At 40.3% G+C, this 11,944-nt stretch overlaps 1 protein-coding gene across 3 annotated transcripts in view; it reads right to left on the reverse strand.

Annotated features, from left to right (window-relative positions):
* The window catches only part of FILIP1 (filamin A interacting protein 1), a 173,926-nt gene that overhangs the window by 44,087 nt on the left and 117,895 nt on the right, over positions 1-11,944 (reverse strand). For all 3 annotated transcript variants that reach the window (XM_006772168.2, XM_006772167.1, XM_006772169.2), the window contains one exon: positions 11,562-11,740. In XM_006772168.2, coding sequence (XP_006772231.1) covers positions 11,562-11,740 — 179 coding nt within the window. The remainder of the gene's footprint in view (positions 1-11,561; positions 11,741-11,944) is intronic.

Below are 11,944 nucleotides of genomic sequence, written 5' to 3' on the forward strand. Positions count from 1 at the left end.
CTGAACGTGACTGAGGGTGGCATTGCAACATCCCAATCCGCCCTGCTCTGTGCATGACAGTGGGCGGCGCCCCAACTCCCCAATCGGCCCTGCTCTGAGCCCGACCAGGGGCTGCACCTAGGGATTGGGCCTGCCCTCTGCCACCCCGGACAAGGCCTGAGCCAGCAGGTCGTTATCTCCTGAGGGGTCCCAGACTGCGAGTCGGCCCAGGCCTGGCTAAGGGACACCCCTCCCCCCTGAGTACACAAATTTTTGTGTACCAGGCCTCTAGTACTATATAAAATAGCAGTATTTATGACCTTCGCAAAGTTACCACAGTAGTTTTTCTCCGACAGGATGCTTATAGTTATCATGTAATTTACTTCCCATAAAATTTTATGTGGCTAAAAATCATAATATTGCTTTTTAAATAGAAAGTTATCATTTTCCAGCTATATATTTTATATATTTTATTCTTCAAATATAATTTTTGTTATATCGGACCTCTCAGTCCTTTGGAAATTTAAAAAGTCAATGCTAAATCTTCCCTTAGCATAAACCACAACTACCATATTGATGGTTCACCTGAAATGGTAAAAACCACAGAAGACCAGAGGGAAATGATGCTAACTAAAATATGGCCAGTTGTCCCTCATGTTTACAAATAAATTATCTGTACTATACATAAAAATAACTATTATAATAGCCATTACTAAGGGCCTCAACTTTTTAAACTAAGATGGAACACGATATCTACTTTCAATTTCCATATCTACTATAATCTATTTCCAGAATTTCTATCAACTTTATTGATCTTCTATCCATATACCAACACCACAACATTTTACTTACTGTAACTTTTAAGTGAGTTGTGTTTCTGGTAGAAAACATATCTACTACATTTTATTTTTAAAATATGACTTCATACTTTTTCATATTTGACTATGAAAACATATTCATATTTTTACATGAACTTTAGAATCATTTCACTTAGTTGCCATATTTAAAAAATGGCATTCTTATTAGTATCAAACTCATAGATTAATAAAGTGAGAGTTTATATTGATTATAGTTTATATTATTTCTATAAAATATGAAAACTATTGATTTTTAAATATTGATTCTATATAGTTTTATACCTTGACAACTCACTTTATTGAATTTTCTAATTGTAGTAGTTTTTTCAGTTTTTCTGAGTCCACCTACAATCTAAATACAGTATTAACTATACTAGAATTCACTTTTTCAATACTTTGCATTTTTAAAAATGTCTTAGTTTGATAAAATGTAAATTGTAATTTAGTGAAGCTTGCAGTTTTCTTCTCAGTGTATAATACACAGATTAGCAGAGGAAATGATCAATTTTAGGTATTTTATGCTGTGCCTGTGAAAGGGTTTATATTCATTAACTCATGAACATAAACAACTCTACAAGATGGGTATTCAGTTATCCCTATACTATAGTCAAAGAAACCAGGAACCTGAGGGATTAGATAACCTGCCCAAAGTTACAGACCAGTGAGTGGCAGAGATAGAATCTGAATTCAGAGCTATCTGGCTTCAAATGAAATGCAGGAGACTGAGAGAACAATAGTCTCAGGTTACAGAATTTGACCGGGGTTCAGCACCAAGTGGCTAGTAACCTGAAGAAGGGGCTAGCTGCAGTTGAAGAGGTTAGACTTAGCTCTGAAGATCACAAAACGTTGTAAGCACACCACCAGCTCTCTGGGATAAGCCACAAAACCACTTTATTCCTCCTTAGCACATACACAGTGGATTATTTTACCAATATGTGCAGGGAACACAATGGTTTTCATTTTTCTGTATCTCTTATTATTTCTCTTAGAGACTCCCATGCCACTTTATCTTAGTTAAATCTGAGTAAGCTCAATCAAGTCCGGTTCCACTTGTAAACTTAAAGAATCTTGAGTTAAGACAAAGTCCTTGAGTTAATTTTAGGGCTTCAGAACCCCAGTCCTGGAGTTGGAACTAAGTTCTGGGGCCACCAGGAAGGTGGGTGGAAGGTCATCTAGTCATCATCCTTCCACAGTGGCATCCTCTGAGAGGCACATGGTGAGCTCTGGTCTCAGCTTTTGATTTGCTCAGGTTGCTGATCCCAGTGGGTCACAGTTCTGTCCTCTTGTCCAGTCCTGTCTCATCTATTCCCATGGCCTTTTAGGGACATGGGGAAAGTCTAAATACACTTTCAGTGTTGCAAGATACTAAAGCTATGTCAAAGCATATCCGACACTAATTTTTACTCTATTTCTCCTGAATTATAAGGGGGAGAACCCTTATAACAAGTTTTGCCATGCCCTTGGCTATGGATTGAACTGTGTCCTCCCAAATGCATATGTCAAAGACCAAACCCTCCAATGTGTCTGTGTTTGGTGGTACAGCTTTTTGAAGGTAGTAATGGTTAAATGAAGTTATAAAGGGTGAGTCCTAATCCAATAGGATTTGAGGCTTTATAAGAAGAGGCCTTGTAAAATAGCTGTCCATGTACATGTGTGGAGGAAAAGCTACGTGAGACACAGCAAGAAGGTGGCCCTCTGGAAGCCAGGTGCAGAGACCATTCCACTTCTGAGTTTATATCTGAAGAAACCCAAAACAATAATTTGAAAGGATATATGCACCCCTATGTTCATGGCAGCATTATTTACAGTAGCCAAGATATGGGAGCAACTCAAGTGCCATCAATAGATGAGTGGATAAAAAAGTTGTGGTACATACATAGAATGGAATATTACTTGGCTGTAAAAAGAATAAAACCTTACCACTTGTGACAGTATGGATGAACCTAAAGGGTATTATGCTAAATGAAATAAGTCAGAGAGAGAAAAACAAATACCATGTGATTTCGCTTATATGTGGAATCTAAAGAACAAAATAACCCAACAAAAAAAATAGAAATGGACTCATAGATACAGAGAACAGACTGACAGTTGTCAGAGGGAATGGGGGTTGGGAAGCTGGGTGTAAAAAGGTGAACGATTAAGAAAAGAACCCACAACCTCACAGAAAGTATGAATTGGTAGTTACAAAACAATGATAGGGATGTCAAGTACAGCCTGGGGAATACCGTCAATAATATTTGACAAGTATGCACGGTGCTAATTGGGTACTTGAACTATCAGGGGATCATTTTGTGTGTGTGATTGTCTAACCACTTTGCTGTAGACATGAGACTAACATAAAATAATATTGAATATAAACTGTAACTGAAATATCAGAAAAAAAATAAAATAAAATGGGTTCAATCAGCCTGGGCTGAATTGTGGGTTTTATTGGTAGTCAGAGCTTGCTTTCTCCAGCCTCACAGTCCCTACCACTCATGCAATGCATGTCGAAAGGTTGGATCTGCTTCACTCGGTTAGGGCCTTGGTCCTGGAAGCATTAGAATTGAGACCTTTGTGAACTTTGTCTGTGACAGGTGTCAACACCTGCTCTAACTGGTTGTGACCAGTATTTACAGAGTCATATGACAAAAAGAATGACAGTTATATGATTGAAGCTTCCTCTGTTTCTTTCCGAAGATTACTCTTAAGTGAATCAGGTGCTTAGAGTTTAAGGAACTGTCTGACAATTTCCCAAAATCTTCCTGAAAGAGAACAACTCAATGATTGGTTCTCTATCAGATAGACTTAAATTCCAAATACCATCTTCCATTCTCACTTCCCCTAGACTTTTCCAGAATAGGGGGTATCAAATAACAGGACCGAGGCTTTCTTATATATTAAAATCTTAAACAGTTAAGTGTGTTTCTTGCCCATTGTCTCTCAAGTCCTCTTTTCCAATGTTTTTTCTTTCTTGTGGCCTGTTTTCTTTGATTATTATTCCACCTCGCTGTATAATATTAAAGTTTTTCCTGGTTCAGGTTCTGTTGTTGTTCTTAAAGTCCAAATACATTGACTCTAATTAACTAAGACTCTCAACTAAGTTAAGCCTATGATCTAGAAAACATCTTCACCATCATTATGTATAATAAAAATGCAACCATAACTGACATTTAGATTTAAATATAATCTAATAGCTTCTGAAGTTGTATAGGTGGCAGGTAGCATCACTACATGATGCTGAATCATCAAATATGACTTAACTGGATATTGTGGTATGTTTTTAATAGTTTAAGGAAAGTAAAATGCATCTGAGGAATATTTTCCATAACAGTGAAAGTAAATTAATTCATATCATAACCTTTGATTAATAAAAACATTTTGTTGATCAGATAACCTGTTTTCCTAGGCATAGCTTTTAAAGTTCTATTACTAAGACACTGAAGAGCCTTAGATGAAAGGCTGCTAACTCAATGACCTTGAGAATGAGGTCGCTATGAAGCTTGGAGGAAAGATCACATCTACCTCAGACCCAGCATTTTTGTACAGGTGGGAATCTAGTGAAATGAACCTCAAGCCATTTTTTTTTCATGGGCTTATTCATATTTATTCCATAGAATGCCTAGTTAAGGATGAGTGACATGCTCCTAGTACTACAGTACTGATAGTAGATATATTAATATCCTGGGTCTTTTAGGGGGATCAACTCTCCTTTAACTCCAAATATCCTACCCTAGGAATCTGTTTGAGTCAGTCATTGCCTGGTCCCTTTAAGTAAGATGTAACATCACCTTTTTTACATTACTTCCACCTACCCCATCCCCCAACACAAACACCCAGGCTGTGTGATAGGGGTAATGCCACCAACTCAGCCTCCTTCATTTCAATTACATTTTCCAGTAGGAAGTGTACATTGCAACGGTAAGAGCAATGAAAGGTGTAGTTCGATCCTAGTGTTCTTTCAGAAAAATCAACTGTAAAACATTCTTTCTGTGATCGAGTCTCTGATTCTAACCCCCTCCTTTCTTAAAAAAACTTTATTCCCAGCAATTTTTTTTATCAGTAGGATACTGATAGTGAAGGGAATTTCAGAGACAGGACAGGCAGTTTTAGGGAAAAGGGGGGTCCATGGGAGACAAATGCATATGTGAAGGGCAGAGATAGCTCCAAGATGCCAGAATGCTTACCTTACTTTCACAGAGGATAGAGGAATGTCACAAGGTGAGGGGAAGAGAAAGAGGGGGGCACCACGTGGGCTTTGGACGTTGAAATTGATTCTCTGCAGGAAAATGGCCCATCAGGTAAACATGGGGGACATAAATTAAGGAAAGGTCCAATTAGAAAGGGTCATGTTCAGACAAAGAAGCTACCAGCATATATAAACCGGAGACAAAGCGACTCAGAAAAGATTTAAATTTAGATTTTTTCCCATTTTAGAGACAGAGAGCAGGCTTTCCCCTTTGGGAACCCCTCCCCATTATCATTATTATTTTTTACTGTGAGAAGCTCAGTTCAAACATTGATTCTTTCAATTAACCGTTGGCAGTGACCTTGGTGGCAGGAATGTAACCTGTCTGCTTTCCTTTCTACTGTACAAGGATTAAGCAAGATGTGTATGTGTCTAGCACATTGGGGAGGTCAACAAAAGAGCTAACTCTGCTACTAAACACCATCTAGCCGAGCTCTAACACAGAGAGAGAGGGCTCAGTTGTTTTCTGCTGATATGCTCTTCCTATTGATTACTTTCTGCTTGATAAGACTTGATCGTTTACACATCAGCAACAATCTTTTTCTGCAGAGTGATTTATTGTGATCCTCCAAGCTACCAGTGAGAAAAATCAATTTCATTGTCATATTTTAGAGATAAGTCATCTAAATCCAAGAAACTTCAGGAAATTATGCCCAGGAAACAGATGTGAATCTTTTTCTATAAAGTGAGCCAAGGATATTTCCCAAGATCCCAGGCAACTAGAGCCAGTTTTCAAACACATGGTCTGTCTGACTGGTCATTCCCCTACACAGGAAAATAATAGTTCAGCCTGTCCCATAGGACACCAGGCAAACACCCAGTCCCCTGCCCACTGACCTAAACAATACCAAATGGGGCTCGAAAGCTTCCCCTCCATTCAAGCTCCTGCTCCTGTATTCTCTGCTTCCCAAGTTCAGAAATTTCTCTTGAGATGCCGATTTGTACTTAACACACACACACACAGACACACACACACACACACACACACACACATTATACTTGGAAGGCTTGCTGCAATATTATATGATGATATAATTATTTATGCAGTTTCAGCTGAGTCTATAGAATCCAAAAGCTTTAAAATCTATATCTACAGTTATAAATTTAGACAGCACTCTCTAATAGCATTTACACACATAAACACACATATATTTCCCTCAAATATGTAAGTTAAAGACCATTTTTTGATGTAACTGTGCTTGCTATATTCTGACATTCTTGAAGTAGTGCTAGTGAAGTTTAAGATTAAAATCACAAGTCTTGCAGTTCAGACAAGGAATAAAATATAAGCTCTAAAGGTAATCTCATGCTTCCAGGATTATGCCTTTAAAGATCAAGTTGTCTTAAAATATGGACCAAACAGAATATAACATTTAGAGAGAGCTTTTCTTTACCCAATCTTAATTAATGCAATAAAGGATATTTTCATCTTTATTATTAACAACTAGAGGCCCGGTGCATGAGATTTGTGCACTTGGGGGGGGCCAGTTCTCAGCCTGGCCTGTGCCCTCTCGCAGTCCAGGAGCCCTCGGGGGATGTCAGACTGATGGCTTAGGCCTGCTCCACTCCTTGCAGGGAGCAGGCCTAAGTTGTCAGTCGGACATCCTTAGTGCTGTCGTGGAGGCAAGAGAGGCTCCTGCCACCGCTACTGCACTTGCCAGCCTTATGGGAGCGCACTGACCACCAGGGGGCAGGTCCTGCATTGAGTGTCTGCTCCCTGGTGGTCAGTGCACATCATAGCAACCAGTTGTTTTGTTATTTGGTCAATTTGCATATTAGCCTTTTATTATATAGGATGCCAGTTAAGCCATTGCAGTTTTTTGTGCTATTTTCTCCTTTTAATTTGGGAATATGACTATTGATAAACATAAATATGGAGCAAATGATGGTAATAAGTTATGATTACAGTCTGTTGATTTAGAACAAAGGAAGCCCAGAAAAATATGTTGCCCATTTTAGGCACTTAATTTGTGGAATTTTTATTCAAGATGAATTAAACAACTCCTGGAAAGTGACAAATAATTTCTGCTTCTATAGTTTTTACCCTTGCATGGTCGAGCTCAGTGGCCATAACAAGAAGGTACTTGGAGGAGGGCTTTATGTAGCCTTCCCATAACCATCACCAGCCTTGCATCAAAACTACTCCAAGGAATGCAACAGAAGTAGAACACTGTGCGTCCTAGTCATAATTGGCTTCAAAACAAGTCCCCAGGCTGCTTCTCCAACAGATGCTATCTCAAAGCTTCTCCCATCTCGACTGTCTAGAGCAAGGGTCCTCAAACTACGGCCCACGGGCCACATGCAAATACAAATATATGATTCATACAGTAGCAACATTAAAGTTATGAAGTAGCAACGAAAATAATTTTAAGTTGGGGGTCACCACAACATGAGGAACTGTATTAAAGTGTTGCGGCATTAGGAAGGTTGAGAACCACTGGTCTAGGGACACCACTGGTCCTAATATCGCTGTTAGGACAATAGCCATCATTCTGCCTTTTAAAGATGTTGTGTCATAGCTTGGACATAAGAGCATGGAGGTGGGGAGCCACAGACACACACACACACACACACACACACACACACACACACAAAGAAAACATAAAACAAGCCATTTTGCACAAAAGACTCATTTGCATAAAAGTGCTAGACCAGTGACCTGCTTTTATGGGTCTCAATTTCTCCACCTGCAGAATGAGGAACTTGAAATGGCTGATCTCAGAATTCCTTTGCAATGCTCAGAGCCTTGGATTCCTGGTTTCATCAAATATCTGAATCTGGATTGCTTATCAATACCTGCTACTGATCTTGTATGCCTGGGTTCTTTTTTGTTACCTTTAACCATTTCTCTGGATGTGAGAACCCCTTACAGAGCAATATAATTGTAGAGAATGGAGCCTAGATACTACCTTCGGTAGAGTCCCCTGGCTCTGACCCCTCCCCTATCATCCCACCACCACCAAATGCAAAGCTGACTGGGGTGGAGAAAGACTTGAGTCCCACGCCCAGTGTGAGAAGGGGAGGAGAGGGGTGCTTATAAGAAGCAAACCACTTCGGCTTATCTCAAGTCACTTCCTTCCTTTACTCGTGGTCACAGAAGAAACAAAGTTAAATGTTTTGAAGGAAAATTCTTGGCTCTGGCTCCCTCTCGCGCTCTCTCTCTCTCTCTCTCTCTCTCTCTCTCTCTCTCTCTCTCTCTCTCTCTCTCTCTCTCTCTCTCTCTCTCTCTCTCTCTCTCTCTCTCTCTCTCTCTCTCTCTCTCTCTCTCTCTCTCTCTCTCTCTCTCTCACACACACACACACACACACAGGACTTTTGCAGAGAAGGGAAAAGGAGTGCAAAACAAAGAAGCAAACAAAGGACTTGGAACAGTCTAGGCAGGGACTCCAGCTAGTGCCGAGAAACGCTGTTTCTTTATTAGCTGCAGCTCGCTTCCCCTGCAGGTGTCACGGCGAAGGCCGCGAGGCGCCCGGCAGAGGCTGCCAGAGCACCTGGGCCCCCAGGAACTAGGCGCCAGGCCCGGTCTGAGGTCTTTGTAGGGAGGACCTTCCTTGCCATGTGGCCCATGGGAAAGCCAGCCTTGGGGTCAGGAAACTGCCAGCCCCCTTAAGTAGAACTAATTATGACCGCTTACTTCAAAAAGAGGATTTAACTCAAAGCAGATTTAGCAGGGCAGTTTCCAAAGGGCAGTAAGAATCCCAAGCCTGACCTCTGAGAAAATCCTACAGGCTTCATTGCCCCCGAACGCCACAGACCAGTCACGGCGGACGCCTCAGACCGCAGAGAAATTCAGAGATGCCAACTTAAGTTACCAGCGTCCTAGTGGGTGTTTAATTTAACAAAACGAGTGTTAGGGTGTGCTCACAGTGACATACACACTGGTGGGCAGTCAGGGGACTGATCGGGGGGAACATTGACAGTAAAAAATACACAACACTAAAGTATAACCTGTTGAGTCAAAATATACTATTTCAAAAACCTTAAAGTGGTTTGATATTTAAGTGAAAGTCAAAGCTGTTTAGTGAATTCTTATCTAAAACATGAAAATTTGGTGACATATCCCAGTTGTGCTGATCAAAGTATAAAAAGCATCTTAAGATCATTTTTAAAATTTTTACTTTGATTTTAAAAAACTTCTACATAGCACTTTGCTCAAAAGATTAGTTCGTTGGAGTTGTCTTAGTAAAATTACCCCCCCAAAAAGGGATTGTAATTGTTTATCTAGAGTTAGTTGAGCAAAATGAAATTCGTAGATAAACACATCTGGGATAGGCTCATTGCATAACTGATATAAGGGTAGTGTTTGAACTATAAAGCTCTCCATCCCGTTATCATTTCAGTGACTCTCACAGAACATAGAAATTAGGAGAACAAAAAGGAAAGCAAAAGAAACCGCCTGGGTAAGTACAGTCTCTCCATCCATACCCTGCATTTAAACCAACAACTCTCAGTGAACTGGTGCCATTTCAGGCATTGGACTGGGGTGTGACATTTTAGAAAAGACATATCTGGTTCTGAATGAAACAATTTACAAAGTGGTCAGAAGATATTTAATCCACACAGGTGTTCTTTAAAATTATTTGATTTCAGAACTTTAAAAAAAAATCAATATCAAACAAGTTGGTACTCTTTTACTTGACCACATTCTGCCACAGGATATGTAACCAGGGTCTGTTACAGAGATATGTAAAGTATACCCTCATTAGGACCTTGTTTGCAATACCTATGCTTCAGGTTGGAAAGTTCACAGAGATTGAGGAGGTGGAGTTTATTCTCACTGCTTGGTTACCAAAATGTCAAATCAGATAATCTATTTGTTCAAACGTGAAGCTGATACACCTGAGTGTACAGGAGCAGAAAACAGGCTTAAAGAAACCATCAAGTGAGGATATTGTACATCCATTGTTCTCTTTTCCATTTTTGCTTCCCCAAGAAACAGGCCAAGTCTAATAATAAGTAAGCATTACCATTTTTTTTAAAAAAAGCTAACACAAACCTGTTCTGTTTCATGTTTTATTTCCTCTCTTATTGTGATGGTTTTTTCTGGTAAGTAAACTAGTCTGTGGAGACCAGATCTCTTTTTGTAACTAAGTAGATAATAAAGCTGGGATTGATAAAGCTGTTCCATCCCCTGTTATCATTTCAATCCTGGTGGCTCTCAATTTGCAAGACCCATACACAGAAGCAGACACCCTCCGTAACTCAAATCATCAGGATTCAAGTCATTGATTTCAAAGCTTGTGAAATTCACAGACTTAACTACTCAGCTATGGGAAGGAAAAAGAGAAAATAAGTTAAAAAGAAGATGCCAAAATAAAAAGGGGTAACATAGAATTTGTCAATCTGGAGTTGGCTTCAAAGGTGGCAATCCCTAAAAAAAACACTACCTACAAGGGTAGATATGGAAGGCTTGCCCTAGCCAGTTTGGCTCAGTGGATAGAGTGTCGGCCTGCAGACTGAAAGGTCATAGGTTCAATTGCAGTCAAGGCACATGCCTGGGTTTCAGGCTTGATCCCTAGTAGGGGGTGTGGAGGAAGCAGCAGTTCTCTCTCATCATTAATGTTTCTATCTCTCCTTCCTTCACCCCTCCTCTCTGAAATCAATAAAAATATATTTAAAACAAATACATTTAGATAAGCAAGGCTCAACACACTAAGTTTTTGTTTTGTTTTGATTTTTTACATTGTCTTAAGAGTTTTCAACCCTTGGAAAGAAAAGCAGGTAGTTCGTCATTAAGTAATTTTTATATAACCATATATTAAGATTTTCTAAACTGGTATTAAGGATAAATAGGGACCTAGCTGGTTTGGTTCAGTGGATAGAGCGTCAGCCTGTGGACTGAAGGGTCCCTCATTCGATTCCCAGTCAAGGGCACATGCCTGGGTTGCAGGCTCGATTCCCTGGTAGGGGGCGTACTGGAGGCAGCCAATGGATGATTCTCTCTCATCATTGATATTTCTATCTCTCTCACCCTCTCCCTTCCTCTCTGAAATCAATAAAAAATATATATTTTTTAAAAAGAATGAATAGGTTTCATTTTAAATTAAATTTTAAAAATTGCCTTCCTGAATAAATGGATTTCAGTCCCAAAGAGAGCAAGTAGGTTATTTCAAATAGAAGGCAATTAGTAGAGAGGCTTTTCAAATGTAGGTGCTTCATTGATCAAGTTCAAATATAAACTTCCCGAGTTGGCTTCCAGCTTTATCGTATTTGGCTTTCAGCATCCTAGTGGGGATGTGGAGTCCTACTTAAAGGCACCCTCAAACATAATCACATGAATAGTTCCAGGTAAAAGTCTGTCTCACTCTCTAGGGTCAGAAACCATTCGGAAATCGGAAGGAGACTGGGCACCGGTCTGTGGCGTCACTGGAGCACAGTCTGGGCCCTGCCAGGAGTGACAGAGACGAGGCTGCAGGCACCCTGCAGTGACCGGTGCCGTGTGTGTGTGTGTGTGTGTGTGTGTGTGTGTGTGTGTGTGTGTGTGTGTGTGCTCTTACCTCTCCCGCTCCTGCTCCAGCAGGTTGGTGAAGTCGTCGCTCTTGTTCATGTAGTCAGTGTGCTTGTGCTTCTCGTTCTCTAACTCGTACACCGTGCGCCGGTGGCACTTCTCCGCCAGCAGCAGCTGCTCTAACATGCGCCGGTAGGTTTCTTTCTGTTTTTCCTCAAGTCTGTCCAGCTGAGTAAGCAAACATGGGAAAGAGCTTAATATTTTACTTTATTTGTATATGACGCTAAATAGTTTGTTTACATTGGCCTAGTAATTTATTACCTGAAGGGGAGAACATTTCCCCCATGCCTTTATTTTCTCTGGGCCCCTTGGCTTTACAAACTAGTCAATAGTAAGACTGCGGTAACTTCCGGCCTTCTGGCCCTTCTACTG

Source organism: Myotis davidii, unplaced genomic scaffold (assembly GCF_000327345.1).
Source record: "Myotis davidii unplaced genomic scaffold, ASM32734v1 scaffold104, whole genome shotgun sequence".
NCBI classification, from domain to species: Eukaryota; Metazoa; Chordata; class Mammalia; order Chiroptera; family Vespertilionidae; genus Myotis; species Myotis davidii.